This window comes from Pelobates fuscus, chromosome 7 (assembly GCF_036172605.1).
Source record: "Pelobates fuscus isolate aPelFus1 chromosome 7, aPelFus1.pri, whole genome shotgun sequence".
Lineage (NCBI taxonomy): Eukaryota > Metazoa > Chordata > Amphibia > Anura > Pelobatidae > Pelobates > Pelobates fuscus.
The window spans coordinates 99481428-99498904 of NC_086323.1; the positions used below are offsets into that span (position 1 = coordinate 99481428).

The 17477-nt window shown below is 43.1% G+C and overlaps 1 protein-coding gene across 4 annotated transcripts in view; it reads left to right on the forward strand.

Annotated features, from left to right (window-relative positions):
• The window catches only part of PLXNA1 (plexin A1), a 257688-nt gene that overhangs the window by 196713 nt on the left and 43498 nt on the right, over window positions 1-17477 (forward strand). For all 4 annotated transcript variants that reach the window (XM_063426252.1, XM_063426255.1, XM_063426254.1 and 1 more), the window contains exons 11-12: window positions 15911-16007; window positions 16486-16676. In XM_063426252.1, coding sequence (XP_063282322.1) covers window positions 15911-16007; window positions 16486-16676 — 288 coding nt within the window. The remainder of the gene's footprint in view (window positions 1-15910; window positions 16008-16485; window positions 16677-17477) is intronic.

Here is a 17477-nt window from a genome sequence, read left to right on the forward strand (position 1 = left end):
CTCATAGGACAAGTATATGTAGCCCTATTTATGACCTAGTTTTGCAGCTTCAGAATGTATTCCAAGATATATGGAATTATGGACAGCAAGACCTCGGCGCCCTTTACCTCTTTAAAACCTCCTTTTATTTTTTTCGGCTGCACTCCTATACCTCCTTATGGTGTAAATTAAGCAACCCAGGAAATTCTCTTGAAGTCCTGGCTACTCCATCCATCCCCGGATGCCTCTGCTTTCTTTCTTCCCCTTAGTCCGGCCTCACATTTATCTTGCTCGCAGCCGCACATTTATAGCGAGGAGGGAGAATCAGAAGAGTTTGATAGGATCCAATTAAATTTGTGCAGATAAAATGATGATGAATTGCAGCCGGGCTCCGCAGAGACACAGTGTACGTTACCACCGGCCCCGTAGAGCTCTCAAATAGCGGAGGTCGTCAGCTGCAAGAAAAATAGGACACAGCTGCCTGGATCTGTACTGCATTTGCTGCAGCCGGGGGATATTCTTGCCACGGCTCCTGATTTCTGGATTAAATGTATACATATTAATGCGTGTCTTTGCCGTGTTTATAATATACCTGGACTTTCTGAGAATTAATATTTTTTAGTATGTGCGTGCATATAAAGTGTATATGTGTGCGTGTAATATATATATATATATATATATATATATATATTTTATGTATTAATATATATATATAATTGTGTGTATAAAGCTTTATTCAATGTTTCTGCAACCTACAGCCAAATTATTCAGTATGTAGGGGCTCTTGAGGCTTAATACAAACAAAAGGCTGTTTTATGCTGTTCAGCTTTTTTCTGTAAGAAAACCTTGCACAACACATATAGTGTTTTCAGTCTATTTTCCGGAGACTTTGCATGATTTTAGAAATTGTTCACACTGTGTGATTGTCCTGTTTGAATATCTATGTGTGTGTGTCTGTCTCTCTCGATATAGATATATATAGATATATATATAATTATGAGCGACCCCTTTTCCCCTCTCATATAATGTTGTAGTATCAGTACTGGCAATGAGTGGGTAAAAAAACTTGTGCACTGCCGATGGGGAGAAGGGGCTGCCATTGCAATGATCCCATCTGTGCCCTCCTTCAGGGCTTCGTGTTATTGCTTTATCTGCGTCCTGTCCACAGAGGACATTGGGACAACGCATGGTGAGCATGTGTGTCAGCATGAATCAGATGTGAATTGTGTCCCCCCCCCCCACACCCTCCTCCTTGATGCAGAGACTCCCTAATATTTTGTATTCTAAAATTATCCAGGAAAGATATGGATACAAAGGCTTACAACACAGGCTGCATTCTAGCTTTCCACCATTTCTTTCTTTCTTTTTTCTTTTTTTTTCCTTTGCGTTTTTATTTTTGAGAATTACCTTTTTTTTGTGTCTGGTTGGAAGATAAATTCTCAGCCTGGCACATGTTTGATTACTGTGCTGAAGATAAATCTTAAATTTAATTCAGGAGTCATCACCGGTGAAACTTGACACAGAGCAGCTAAATCAAAATCATTTCATTTTTTACTTATTTATTTTTTTGTTTACCCTGCATAAGTAATGCCTTAACCTCCTGGGGCACCTCGTCATTTGTACTGCAATATATTAACATGTACAATGTGGAGATGAAGTCTGAGAAACAGGGAGAGTTTCTATCTGATAGTCGTCATGACTATTTAAGCAATCCTGCTGTTGAAAGGAACACTAGTCACCAGCATAACTTGCTTTTAATAGCTTTTGGCCTTGTATTCGTGCTATGTTTTCCCCACATTCAAAGCTCTTTAGCTTTGCATTAAAAAAAATGTAACATATAAAAAACAAATGTTTTGCTGCTACTTTTTCACGAAATATTTTCCCGACTGCAAGGTGTATTTATAGTGCTTTTCAGCCAATGAGACATCAGTGCGTGCTGAGGTACTGACTTGACTTCGTCCCACAGCCAATCACTGTCTTCTTCGAATCTCTATTATTATTATTATTATTATTATTATTATTATTATTATTATTTATATAGCGCCAACAAATTCCCTATATAGTACTTGGACACTGTGCTAATGGGAAAGGGGGCAAGTAATAGGAGGACAGTGATTGGCTGTGAGTCAGCTCCGCCAGTGAGAAAACAGCATGAGTTACTTACACAAGTACGTACATTGAGTACTTCTAATAAGGAGTTTGCTTTATGAACAGTGGTGTCTGGCTTTGTGAACGGTGGTGTCTGGCTAAAATGGCAGGGTAATGCTTCTACACCTTTTATTTTATGCAGAATTAAAGGGATTTGATTGTGGAGAAAAACATAACCTGAATAAGAGGCCAAAACCAATCAAATGGTCTTGCGTCAAGTTGGTGTCTGGAGTATGTCTGGGGTTTCCTTTTGGAGAGGGACTATCTTCATGGATGGTCTCAGAGAATACATTTTGTAGAATTGAATGTACAATACCCACTGTTAAGTTTTACACCTTCTTTTCAGAGCTTTCACCCCTTTTCATTGTCCACCAGTAAAGCATTTTGCCAAAGTGCCTTATTCCAGGATTATGTATTGGCCAAGTGCTTTATTTTAATAGAATAATGCTGTTTCCTAATGGCTTTTCATACTGAATGTTCATTGTGTATCCCCTATACTCTGGCAACTCCGTGACAAATTTCCCAAAATCAAAAGATAGAAGTGATTATAGTGAAAATAGCTCCCAATCCCCCAAACATGAGCCAAGACTTCATGAAAGGGTAAACCGAATGTGCTTAATGGTAGCCACAACTGGCCTTATATGCAAGTCCCCATACAAGGGGCACTCCCCCCTCCTCCCCTCCCGAACCTGAGAGTAGATAGCAGTACAAAAAAATCACACAATGACATTGGCTCTAAGGTCCAGGATACTCCCACATAAAACAGAAGTCCTCCTCTGTGCCTGAAAGATAATTGAGTTAAGTACTGTATTAAACTAAATTATCTCCAGGTACAGAAAACATCTAGATTTACAAAAAAAACCAAAATACTTTAAACATATAATGTGACGGCAGATAAGAACCATTCAGCCCATCTAGTCTGCCCAATTTTCTAAATACTTTCATTAGTCCCTGGCCTTATCTTATAGTTAGGATAGCCTTATGTCTATCCCACGCATGCTTAAACCCCTTTACTGTGTTAACCTCTACCACTTCAGCTGGAAGGCTATTCCATGCATCCATTACCCTCTCAGTAAAGTAATACTTCCTGATATTATTTTTAAACCTTTGCCCCTCTAATTTAAGACTATGTCCTCTTGTTGTGGTAGTTTTTCTTCTTTTAAATATAGTCTCCTCCTTTACTGTGTTGATTCCCTTTATGTATTTAAATGTTTCTATCATATCCCCCCTGTCTCGTCTTTCCTCCAAGCTATACATGTTAAGATCCTTTAACCTTTCTTGGTAAGTTTTATCCTGCACTCCATGAACCAGTTTAGTAGCCCTTCTCTGAACTCTCTCTAAGGTATCAATATCCTTCTGAAGATACGGTCTCCAGTACTGTGTACAGTACTCCAAGTGAGGTCTCACCAGTGTTCTGTACAATGGCATGAGCACTTCCCTCTTTCTACTGCTAATACCTCTCCCTATACAACCAAGCATTCTGCTAGCATTTCCTGCTGCTCTGTTACATTGTCTGCCTACCTTTAAGTCATCAGAAATAATCACCCCTAAATCCCTTTCCTCAGATGTTGAGGTTAGGACTCTATCAAATATTCTGTACTCTGCCCTTGGGTTTTTATGTCCAAGATGCATTATCTTGCACTTATCCACATTAAATGTCAGTTGCCACAACTCTGACCATTTTTCTAGTTTACCTAAATCATTAGCCATTTGGCTTATCCCTCCTGGAACATCAACCCTGTTACATATCTTAGTATCATCAGCAAAAAGACATACCTTACCATCAAGACCTTCTGCAATATCACTAATAAAAATATTAAAGAGAATGGGTCCAAGTACAGATCCCTGAGGTACCCCACTGGTGACAAGCCCAAGCTTCGAATATACTCCATTGACTACAACCCTCTGTTGCCTGTCACTCAACCACTGCCTCACCCATTCAACAATATTGGAATCCAAACTTAAAGATTGCAGTTTATTGATAAGCCTTCTATGTGCAACAGTGTCAAAAGCCTTACTGAAATCTAGGTAAGCAATGTCTACTGCACCACCATGATCTATAATTTTAGTTACCCAATCAAAAAAATCAATAAGATTAGTTTGCCATGATCTCCCTGAAGTAAACCCATGTTGTCTCTGATCTTGAAATCCATGTGTTTTTAGATGTTCAACAATCCTATCATTATGATGGTTTCCATCACTTTCCCCACTACTGAAGTAAGGCTTACTGGCCTATAGTTGCCCGACTCCTCCCTATTACCTTTCTTGTGAATGGACACAACATTTGCTAACTTCCAATCTTCTGGGACTACTCCTGTTATCAATGATTGGTTAAATAAATCTGTTAATGGTTTTGCTAGTACACCACTAAGCTCTTTTAATAGCTGTGGGTGTATTCCATCAGGTCCCATTGACTTATTTGTCTTTACTTTTGACAGTTGAAATAGAACCTCTTCCTCTGTAAACTCACGTGTAATAAATAACTAATTTATCCTTTTTCTTAACTGAGGTCCCTCTCCTTCATTTTCATCTGTAAATACCGAACAAAAATATTAATTGAGGCAGTCAGCTAGACCTTTATCCTCTTCTACATACCTTCCTTCTTTCCTCTCTCCACAACACCACTAGCCTCAGTTCCTCTCTCCACAACACCACTAGCCTCAGTTTCTCTCTCCACAACACCACTAGCCTCAGTTCCTCTCTCCACAACACCACTAGCCTCAGTGCTCTCTCCACAACACCACTAGCCTCCGTTCCTCTCTCCACAACACCACTAGCCTCAGTTCCTCTCTCAACAACACCACTAGCCTCAGTTCCTCTCTCAACAACACCACTAGCCTCAGTTCCTCTCTCCACAACACCACTAGCCTCAGTTCCTCTCTCCACAACACCACTAGCCTCAGTTCCTCTCTCCACAACACCACTAGCCTCAGTTCCTCTCTCCACAACACCACTAGCCTCAGTTCCTCTCTCCACAACACCACTAGCCTCAGTTCCTCTCTCCACAACACCACTAGCCTTAGTTCCTCTCTCCACAACACCACTAGCCTCAGTTCCTCTCTCCACAACACCACTAGCCTCAGTTCCTCTCTCCACAACACCACTAGCCTCAGTTCCTCTCTCCACAACACCACTAGCCTCAGTTCCTCTCTCCACAACACCACTAGCCTCAGTTCCTCTCTCCACAACACCACTAGCCTCAGTGCCTCTCTCCACAACACCACTAGCCTCAGTGCCTCTCTCCACAACACCACTAGCCTCAGTGCCTCTCTCCACAACACCACTAGCCTCAGTGCCTCTCTCCACAACACCACTAGCCTCAGTGCCTCTCTCCACAACACCACTAGCCTCAGTGCCTCTCTCCACAACACCACTAGCCTCAGTGCCTCTCTCCACAACACCACTAGCCTCAGTGCCTCTCTCCACAACACCACTAGCCTCAGTGCCTCTCTCCACAACACCACTAGCCTCAGTGCCTCTCTCCACAACACCACTAGCCTCAGTGCCTCTCTCCACAACACCACTAGCCTCAGTGCCTCTCTCCACAACACCACTAGCCTCAGTGCCTCTCTCCACAACACCACTAGCCTCAGTGCCTCTCTCCATATCACCATTACACTCTGAAAGTGCAGAAAATGAATTCTGTAGAGCAACAGACTGGGCAATATGCCCTTTATCCACAACTCTAAGTCTACCAGATCTTACAGTGATCCATCTGCCATTCCTAGTATGTCTCTGCGGCAGTGGCCTTGCAGCAGTAAATGTAAAACACTATACATTCCCTGATAGCCTTGATCTGAGCGCCCAATATGTCTGAAAAACGCTCAGATCCCTCGAACGTAGCTGAATCGCCACCGGGGTGAAGATCTGACCGACCGCTCTTGAGGCGCCTGCCCAAAATAGTTCCACAGTTGCAGACGTGTCGGTCAAGTTCGGGAGTTAGTCAAGTTCGCTGCCTGCTTTCGTGCGACAAGATGGCCATTGTTTTCTCCACCATGTGGCGTTCGGTTATACGAACGGCAGCCACACAAATAGAGCACTAAGCTCTTGTGGTTTCTTTGAACTTAATGAGCCAGGGGGGTGTTCGGTGTTCGGTACTTTATAGTCTCGAATGGTAGAAGAATAAGAGAATCACAGATTAAGCAGATTCCCGAACTGAGGAGGATAATTGCTCTGGGAAAGGCAAAATAGGGGTTTTGTCACAGTATCGTTATAAATCGATATGTCTGATTTTATTTTCCTAATCCCATTTACTCCTCATTCAATTTGTATCCTCCTTTGTGGATGCTAAACTTCACACATACGTATCGTCCTGTATGAATGTAGTGAATTTAATGTGACCATTTTGAAAGCTAGCTACTCAGCAAGGAATTTGAAGTCAAGAAATTCATCCTCTCGGGGCCTCTAGCGTTTTTATAAACATTTATGTTGTTATTGTTCTAGTTGTGTTGTGGTGTTTTTTGAATGTTTAAAGTGGAAGCCATGTTTTTGTTTTTAACATAATAGCCTTAATAAAAAATATGCATATATTAAAACACACCTATGAATAAACGATTTGAATATCATGTAGCTTACGCCTTGGTAGCATTGTCGGCTGTGTAACCTAAATGATAGGGTCTGCACTTTAATACTGTTTGATCATTAGGGCTCTGACATAGCATTGTCCTCCATAAAGAAAACCCATGGGGTAAAGTAGTCCAAAATTTGCAGAGCAATGGTTTTAAAACCGGACACGTCTTCAAAGTAGCAATCAAGCACACAGCCATGGCCAACTGGGAACCCTTATTCAGCGTTCAATAGTTCAAAAACAATTTAACACTGAACAGTGGAACAGGATAATCCAGGCATCATAACGACTTCAATGATGAGATTATGTTGTTATGGTGCCTAACGTTTCCATTTATAACAAAACATGACAAATCTACTTCAATCAGTTCTATCATACACATTAAAAGTCAAAGTATTGCCAGGAAGTGTTTTAGAATTTTATCTGTAAATACTAAACGTGAAATCCCCAAGCAGCATTTGGCACACACCCTACCAAATTATCCACATTTCCCAAATGATTAGAATACCAACCAATAATGAATAATGATTCATAAAGTCTTTGTGAGTTCTGAGGCAATATCAGTCCTGTTTATGCCGTCTTGATCTTATATCTTGAAAGTGAAACTTGTTAATTGTAGCCATCTGTGGGGTAAGCCATAGGATGTGTGAGAAATCGGTCTCCTGTGGGAAAGTCAAAGGCCGCTGCGGTGAGTAATATTGGAAAAATGCGTATGGTTCTCCTCGTGACTGTGGCGTGTTGAATATGGTTGGCATGTTTCAAAACATCTCGTCATCTCTGGGAAGCAGATGTGTTTCTCTTTTTAGTGAGAGCCAGAGAACCAGTCCTCCCAGATGTTCTGCAAGATGCTCTAGAACAGGAGAAGCCCAGGAGGGGGGATTGCCTTTGTAGGATCACTCCCATTTTTCTCAGAAGCATTATGAGAATTGTGTTCCAGCATAAGACTCCTAATTTGAGTTACGCCAGCTGTCTTTTCTTGATCGCCACCAGTATAATCTTATGCCATGATTTCATCACAGTCTCATCCAGAAAGTCCATAGTCCCTGCTATTTGTGTGTCAGCATTTTTAAAGGTTCACACACCTAGCACATGCGTTATACATTAAAACAAACAGTGCAAGTAATGAAAGACATCGGAGGGGATATAGCAACTGTGTTATCTAAAAATAGTGCATTTTAACGACTATTAATAAATGTCTTCTACGACAAGATTCCTTAATTTATTGGATCTCTTTTATATTTTGCCATGGCTGGTAATTTGCCCTAGCTTTTCTCCTGTCACAAACGTGGCACCTCTACTCAGGACACAGCTTCATTAATAACCCCTTTGTATTGAATTGGGTTCTATGGACAAGTCCTTTTGATACCACAGAAAGCAGTGTGGCAATAAAGGGTTAACATATCTGGACTTTTTGAGCCACAGATCATATATGATAAAGGCACCTTGTTATTTGTGTAAATATATGTTGATGAAATCCCATTGCTCCTGATTTTGTGTGTGTATATTTGTTTAAATGTTTTAATTAAAGGGACTCTATAGTCACCATATAAAAGCAAGAAAGACAGGTCCCCCAGCCTTCCTTCTTGCTTTTATATGAACTTTCATTCATTAAAAAAAAAAAAATCGGTGTTTTTATATTAAAAACTTACCTCCGTTCCAGCGCCGAGCTCCCCGCTAGGCCGCGCCCCCTTTTTCGTCAAAATGACGAAATCGCGGGGCCCAATGGGACGGCTTCGCGCTGGACCAATCGCGTTCTTCATAGAGCGGCATTGAATGCCGCCCTATGAAGAACCTGAGCGCTTTACCGCGCATGTGCGCGGAATGCGCGTTCGCGAGCTGAGCTGTCTGACTGACAGCTCAGCTCGCTTTCTAAAATTATCAATAATAATTTAGGGCCCCCACCCGCCCTGTGCGGCGGGTGGGGGCCCTAAAATTATCAATGAGGGGGGGGGACCTACTGTCCCCCCCCCCGGCCCCCACCCCTGTGCGGCGGGTGGGGGCCCTAAAATTATCAATGAGGGGGGGACCTACTGTCCCCCCCCGGCCCCCACCCCTGTGCGGCGGGTGGGGGCCCTAAAATTATCAATGAGGGGGGGGACCTACTGTCCCCCCCCCGGCCCCCACCCCTGTGCGGCGGGTGGGGGCCCTAGAATTATCAATGAGGGGGGGACCTACTGTCCCCCCCCGGCCCCCACCCCTGTGCGGCGGGTGGGGGCCCTAAAATTATCAATGAGGGGGGGACCTACTGTCCCCCCCCGGCCCCCACCCCTGTGCGGCGGGTGGGGGCCCTAAAATTATCAATGAGGGGGGGACCTACTGTCCCCCCCCGGCCCCCACCCCTGAGCGGCGGGTGGGGGCCCTACAATTATCAATGAGGGGGGGGACCTACTGCCCCCCCCCCGGCCCCCACCCCTGAGCGGCGGGTGGGGGCCCTAAAATTATCAATAAGGGGGGGGGACCTACTGTCCCCCCCCCCGGCCCCCACCCCTGAGCGGCGGGTGGGGGCCCTAAAATTATCAATAAGGGGGGGGGACCTACTGTCCCCCCCCCCCGGCCCCCACCCCTGAGCGGCGGGTGGGGGCCCTAAAATTATCAATAAGGGGGGGGGGACCTATTGTCCCCCCCCCGGCCCCCACCCCTGAGCGGTGGGTGGGGGCCCTAAATACAAAGGGGGGGGGGGACCCTAGTTAACCCTCCCCCCCCCAAAAAAAAATATCTCCCTACCTACCCCCCTCACCCTAAAAATAATGAGGGGGGACCATTAACTAAAAACCTGTAAAAAAATGAGATAAAATCAACTTACCATTCGATGTTTTCTTTCTTCTAAAATCTTCTTTCTTCAGCCCCCAAAAAGGCCAAATAAAAATCCATAATAACCGACGCAATTAAAAAAAAAAAAAAAAAAACCGAGCGCAAAAAAAAATAATCCATCTTCACCCAAGGAGGGCTCCGCGCAGACTGAGCTCCGCAGGGCGGGGGAAGGCTTATAAAGCCTTGCCCCGCCCTGCAATTAGGCTAAGAACACTCTGATTGGTGGGTTTAAGCCAATCAGAGTGCTCTTTGTCATTTTACAAGCGTGGGAAAGTTCTTTGGAATTTTCCCACGCTTGTAAAATGACACAGAGCACTGTGATTGGATGGATTTCAAGCCATCCAATCACAGTGCTCTGTGTCATTTTACAAGCGTGGGAAAGTTCTTTGGAATTTTCCCACGCTTGTAAAATGACAAAGAGCACTGTGATTGGATGGATTTCAAGCCATCCAATCACCGTGCTCTGTGTCATTTTACAAGCGTGGGAAAGTTCTTTGGAATTTTCCCACGCTTGTAAAATGACACAGAGCAATGTGATTGGATGGCTTGAAATCCATCCAATCACAGTGCTCTGTCATTTTACAAGCGTGGGAAAATTCCAAAGAACTTTCCCACGCTTGTAAAATGACAAAGAGCACTGTGATTGGATGGATTTCAAGCCATCCAATCACATTGCTCTGTGTCATTTTACAAGCGTGGGAAAATTCCAAAGAACTTTCCCACGCTTGTAAAATGACAAAGAGCACTCTGATTGGCTTAAACCCACCAATCAGAGTGTTCTTAGCCTAATTGCAGGGCGGGGCAAGGCTTTATAAGCCTTCCCCCGCCCTGCGGAGCTCAGTCTGCGCGGAGCCCTCCATGGGTGAAGATGGATTATTTTTTTTGCGCTCGGGTTTTTTTTTTTTTTTTTTTTTATTGCGTCGGTTATTATGGATTTTTATTTGGCCTTTTTTGGGGCTGAAGAAAGAAGATTTTAGAAGAAAGAAAACATCGAATGGTAAGTTGTTTTTATCTTATTTTTTTTTTTCTTTACAGGTTTTTAGTTAAAGGGTCCCCCCTCATTATTTTTAGGGTGAGGGGGTAGGTAGGGAGATAAGTTTTTTTTTTTTTGGGGGGGGGGGGGGAGAGGGTTAACTAGGGTCCCCACCCCCTTTGTATTTAGGGCCCCCACCCACCGCTCAGGGGTGGGGGCCGGGGGGGGACAATAGGTCCCCCCCTATTGATAATTTTAGGGCCCCCACCCACCGCTCAGGGGTGGGGGCCGGGGGGGGGCAGTAGGTCCCCCCCCTTATTGTGAATTTTAGGGCCCCCACCCGCCGCACAGGGGTGGGGGCCGGGGGGGGACAGTAGGTCCCCCCCCTATTGTGAATTTTAGGGCCCCCACCCACCGCTCAGGGGTGGGGGCCGGGGGGGGGGGCAGTAGGTCCCCCCCCTTATTGTGAATTTTAGGGCCCCCACCCACCGCTCAGGGGTGGGGGCCGGGGGGGGGGCAGTAGGCCCCCCCCTTATTGTGAATTTTAGGGCCCCCACCCGCCGCACAGGGGTGGGGGTGGGGGCCGGGGGGGGGCAGTATGTCCCCCCCTTATTTTTTATTTTAAGGCCCCCACCCACCGCACAGGGGTGGGGGCCGGGGGGGGACAATAGGTCCCCCCTTATTGATAATTTTAGTGCCCCCACCCGCCGCACAGGGGTGGGGGCCGGGGGGGCAGTATGTGCCACCCTTATTTTTAGGGCCCCCACTCACCGCTCAGGGGTGGGGGCCGGGGGGGGGGGGGGAGGAGAGTAGGTCCGTCCCCCCCCTCCCTTCAACCACTATTGTGGCCAGACAGCATCCCTGTGGGTTCGGGCTTCAGCTGTCAGCTGAAGCCACGCCCACAGCAGTGCTGACAGGCTGTCAGCACACAAAGCGCGTTCACAGTGCTTTGTGTGCTGATAGCCCGTCTGATGCATTCACCCAGAATGCATCGGACGAGAGGCCTTTTTAGGGCCTCTGAACTCGGAAGTCCCTCTGGTGGCCGTCTGATTGACTGCAACAAGAGGTGTTCCAAGCTTCCAATGTAAACACTGCATTTTCTCAGAAAATACAGTGCTTACAAGAAAAAGGCTCCGGGTAGCTGTAGCACTCACCTAAACAACCTCATTAAGCTGAAGTTGTTCAGGTGACTATAGTGTCCCTTTAATGTGAGTTTATCTGTAATATTTGCTTCCCATATACACTTTTCGTTCTAACACTGTGGGGGGTAAGAATAGTAATTTGGGGAAAAACCAAAAGCCCTACACTAGAAATCACAGATGGCATTCCTAGAATTAGGAAATCCTGTTTTAATATGCGTAATACTGACTGTTAAGTGTTTTAATGGAAGCAGTTGTGATTTAACCATTTTTTTTTGTTTGTTAGCTATACCAACCAAGTTGTGTATAACTTTTTTTTTTCTTTTCATATATATTTTTAATTTTTATTTGCTCTGTATGTCGGACAGATGCTTTTCTTGTTAAATAGTCCATCTTGAGCCTGGCTGGCATCCAGTATAGTCTGTGACACTGTTTTTTTTTTTTTTTTTCCCTAGTCTGCTCACGAGCCAGACTTTTAGCAAACTGGTCTCGTTTTTGTGTTAATCCGCCTGCATCGGCGTGTCAGACAGGGCAGTCCCCGGGTTCTTGTTGGGAGGGATGTAATCTCATTTGCTGCAGCAGCCAGTGTGGTGCAGAGATGCAGATCCAGGATGTGCTCTGACCTTCTGCCCTGCTCAGTCTTACTGCAAGTAATTCGCAGCATCATTATCCCAGAATTACTTCTTGTCTTTATTATTTATTTTTTATTTTTTTTTATGTGATTTGAATGCAAGCCTATCAAAGTAATAGGTTAGGTATGGACTGTGCAAATGTTTCCAGTACAGAAAGCGTTACGGCTGCTTACACTCTGTATGGCAATAAGTAAAGTTTGCGGACATAATAAACATTTATTTCCCCATTTAAGGCCAGTAATATTTTACTGATGAGTCATATAGCAAATTGATACATTTCAAAACTGAGCAAGAATTTCACAAAATATGGATATTTTAGGGCTGATTTCACACTAAAATTGAATGCTAATGTGTCTGTTAAAATGCTGTTCCTTGCAAGAGGTGTTTTATCTGCCTGCATTTCTTTTTAGTAGAACAGTACTGTATCTTTGCTTGACCCTGTTGTCGTACATTGAGTACCACATTAGTTTGTTTGAAAGCTGAACTTTAAAACCCCCAAGCATCGCTAAGATGTGTCAGCTGCTGTAGAGCCTCTTGATCTAAATGTATTACTCAACATTATGTTGTTGACTTAATAAAGCAGCAGCATCTGTTTTCCCGGAATCTTCCAAAATCGGATTTGTGTTTCTCCATAATGGACAGGAATACCTATTGAGTCAAATTGCACAAGCAAAATGAGCTTACTTACCATGTACCCTGTGGACTGCTAGTGATCTGGTCATTTTCTAGTACAGTGTGTGGGGTTTTGACCCTCAAGCTACCGACCTGATTTTTCAGACGTCTGTGAATATATTTAAATGGACTCACTAAACACCATGCCTATTGCAGCTTATTTAGGTGATTATGGTGGTATTTGAGTGCATCCTTTTTTGTTTTGTTTTTGTTGAGCACCAAATAATGCAGATGTTTCACTTTCACTTTATCTATTTAAATTATCCACATCTGGACAGCAATGATAAACCTGGGGTAGGTCTCCGGCACTCCAGATGTGTTGGCCTACATCTCCCTTGATGCTTTGCCCGCAATATGGCTTTTCGAGCATTATGGGAGATGAAGTACACAACGTCTGTGGTGCCGAAGGTTGCCTACCCCTGGCTTAAGACATCACTAGTCCTTATACGTTTTGACTAAATCTTAGGACCTGATCACTGTTTATTAAAAGGTATCTACAATATAAAAACTTAACTTTGTGTTTTTGTCACCTCTTTAAGCATTAGGGTTTTTCATGTAGTTGGAAGTTCACACTTGTTTTTTATGGCAGCCATTTTACCAAAATCTTTACAGATTAATTCACAGCCACCACTGCTTGACTAACACTTTCGATAGAGCCCCGGTTATGTTCCTCTGTCCATCTGCAAAGTAGATATGTTATCGCAAATATAGATATGTTTGGATCAGGAAGGAGGAAGCAGAATCAGGTGTTGCTGTGTGTACTTTTGTCAATTCGGCCTGCCCAGTGGATTGGTTTGCTAATGCTGTGATTCAAATGGAATTTGATAAAGAATAGGTCTTGTGTTATTCGACTTGCTCAAATTACAATCTGCTGTAATATCAGCCACGTAGTGATAGTTACCTGCCACTTATTAGAATCATGCTAAATTTGGTGGGGGATGCTTTGTAGTGAAGGGAAGTGATGAACATTACATCTCTGGACAGCTGGAAAAGGGGCCGCATTCTGCAGATACGAGGGTCCCAAATGAGACATGTCAGAGTACAAATTGAAAATGCCAATTTCACTTAAGATGGCCTCTGCTCCTCTCTGATAAATCCCACCGCTGCCCCCTGCTAACCTCACCAGATAGCGGAGAAAGCCAAGTAGAAAGAACGGTGTGTTTTTGCACTAGATCAGATGATATGGAGATTGCATCACAGTGTGTTCTATGTAGACTGTTATTAAACACTGCTTCTTAAACATGGTTAGCTTTCAAACTATACTAGAAAAAGTAGTGGGGGCTTCAGTTCTTGGCAGAACGTACCAAACCAAATCCCTCGCTTCTTCCCCCTCAGACCTTTATCTATAGTGTAATAGTACTCGCTCCTCTGGATGTTTAATTTTCATTTCTTGCTGTCAGTTTCCATTTGAACCCATTTGAGTGCTGTAAATAAAACCAGCAGTTTATCTTTGTACTATTGCTCTTTAGATGAAAAGCCAAGATGGGGGGGGAGGAGGGGGTGGGAATGTGACCCATCATCTGTCAGATAGAAACACAGGACCCTACTAGTACGTTACCCTGCTCTAAGGTTTTCATTTTAAGAAAGGCAAGTTGCGGTGATGGCCACTAATAAGGATAAGTGAAATGATGTCATACTAAAGAGCTGGTTATTAATTGCCTGGTCACTGTAGTGGTTATTGAACAAGGCTCAATTGCTAAGGAGCTATTCTGGGGAAAAGTTCTAAAAGCAGAGCAATCACCAAATAATCCAATGGGTGTTTCATTCTCATTGCCCCCAATTTACTCTTTAGAAATATAGTCTATTGTTTGTGTATTATATGCTATAATAATAATAAAGTCAAATTCAAGTTTCTTACTGTACTCTTTTGTCATAATGTTCAGTATTGTTATAGCAGTAATATACACATTTTGATTTCTGTATATTTTCTGTGTATATATTTGTCTTTGTACATTTACATATCTGCACATATGTTATGTAATTTTAAATGAAAGTCAAGTGGTTTATAAATGTTTCCAGAACTCTGAGATGTTCCCCCCGCCCCCGGTTACACATGCTATACGGTTATATATATTTTACTTTGCTTAATATTTTAGATTAGTGTAAGTGTTAAGATAGCGTAGTGGTTAATTGTCACTTTTAAGTTCCTGTAGGGCAGCGTTTCCCAATTGGGGTTCCACGAGAACAAAATTGTGGTTCCGCGGTGATTTGCCCATTGGGTGTGCAATGCACTCAGGGCAACCCGATGGGCATTGCTGCACAGCGGCCAATTAATAGCGCGACCGAGTCCACGTAGTATGGGATGCTGGGAGGAAGTGATGGATGGTCACAATCTCTCAGCTTCATATAGAAAACACCGCGCTGGAGTGAGAGAGGCAGCAGCCAGGAGTGAAAAGCTCCCCACTCACATACCAGCCTCAGCCAGCAAGTCACCCTCCTGCAGACAATAGGTATGCTTACAGGAGGGTGACTGCATATATATAAAATGACGTGTGTGTTTGACAGTGTGTGTATGTGTATCTGAGTACATGCGCCAGTGTGTGTGTGATTGTGTGTATCTGTGTGTGTGCCAGTGTATCTGTCTGTGTCTGTCAGTGTGTATGTGTCACTGTGTGTATCCGAGTGTATGTGCTTAGTGCTAGTATAGTGCAATGATTAATGATTAGTGATATTGTAGTGTGTTGGGGGTATGTAGGGGGAGATGTCCCAGGTGCTTTTTGAATAGAGGCTCTTTATGCAGTAGGGGATTTTAAAACATGATCACCTCATTAAAATAACTCCTATCTTGGCATATAGGTTTGTGAACTAAATTGTTCTATGGTTGGCTGAGCATTAATGGGATATGTAGTTGAGAAACATCTGTAGTGTCATAGTTATCTGTTTAGCTTATAGCAGTTTTAATGTGGTTAGAGTTTGAGAGAGATGCCTCAATCGGATGTGGGCTGCTTTCATTATCAGTAACCATTTTATGTTTTGGTTTTGTGTGTAGTACAACTATGAAGGAAACGATATCAGCGACCTGCCTGTAAATCTGTCTGTGGTGTGGAATGGACACTTTGTTATCGACAACCCACAAAACATTCAAGGTGAGCGGTATAGATAACATTACGAAGGGTGCTTCCTTTCATTCGGTTTACTGACGGTTCGTGATTTGTGTCATTGACGCAATTTGTGCATGTAACTACTGGTTTTAATTGCTATCGATTTAAAGAGATGCAAACATTCAGCTATCAAATGAACAACACTGTATCTGAGCATGGTAACAAAACATAATTTTTTTAATTTATTTTTTTATAATGAATGCTTGAACATACTCTTATAGCAGACAGAGATAAACCTCTGCTGTACTGGGGTTTATTGGATGCATAGAACACTACCACTTTAATTCTAAGTCTTTTCATGGCTCTGAAAATTGCAGACTGAGGGTTTGAAGCATGTAAAGGATATGCAGGGTTGAGTTAATTTATATTTTTATTCCTTTTCTATTCGCTTTATATAAAACAGTTTAGTGTTTGTATAATTGAAATCAATACATAACTATGTTATACTTATTCTGTTTTGCAGCTCACTTGTATAAATGCTCTGCCTTACGGGAGAGTTGCGGCCTGTGCCTTAAATCTGACCCTAGATTTGAGTGCGGTTGGTGTGTGAGTGAAAAGAAGTGCACACTGCGACAAAATTGCCCTGTGCCCGACAGTCCCTGGATGCACGCAAGCACTGCCAATAGTCGCTGCACAGACCCAAAGATCACCAAGGTAACTCCTGCATGTATCTGTTGGATGTTGTGAGCGGCTTGGAATCCTTTGTGACTTATCATGGCGCATGACTATAACCACACTAGACATCAGGCCAGCAGAGAAAATTTAAAAAAAAAGTAGCACTTCTCTGATTAAAAAAGAAAATAAAAGCAAATAAATTGCATGAAGTCATTGTTCCACTGCAAGAACAGCCAGCATATGGATTAATGAGGGGCAATATCAAACTGATGGGGGCTGCCATTGTCTTTCCATCCTCTGGTTTATTATATATTGCCACTTACACTGCTATATTAGCTGTTTAAGGGAAAGATAATATTTGGGCATAGAATGTAATATGACACAATGTTTTTGCTCTGTCTGAGATCACGCTATCTACTAAACAACTGATAAAAACAGCCCACATCCTAGGCTGTATAGATATGCAATAAATCCAATAAGTCTAATGCCTAAATCAGGAGTAGATATTAACTCTTATATAGATCTATCTACTAAGCAGTGAATATTGGGTAATTGGGATAAAACAGAAGATATAATGTCTTGTATATTCAAATACCAGCCTCAATTGATACAGGAAAAATGATGATGATGATAAATTACTTAGTCAAAAAAGTTTACAATGTATCAGTTCAATTCCAGGTTTGGCAGAAATCCCCCTATATGCACACAGTCCATAGCAAGGACTTTTTAGTACTTTTTAAGAGCTTTTGGACTATCTTAGCATATATTGGTGTACATAATTAAGCAGATAAGATTCCTGGCTTTGTGCATATAGGGGATTTCTGCCAAACCTGGAATTGA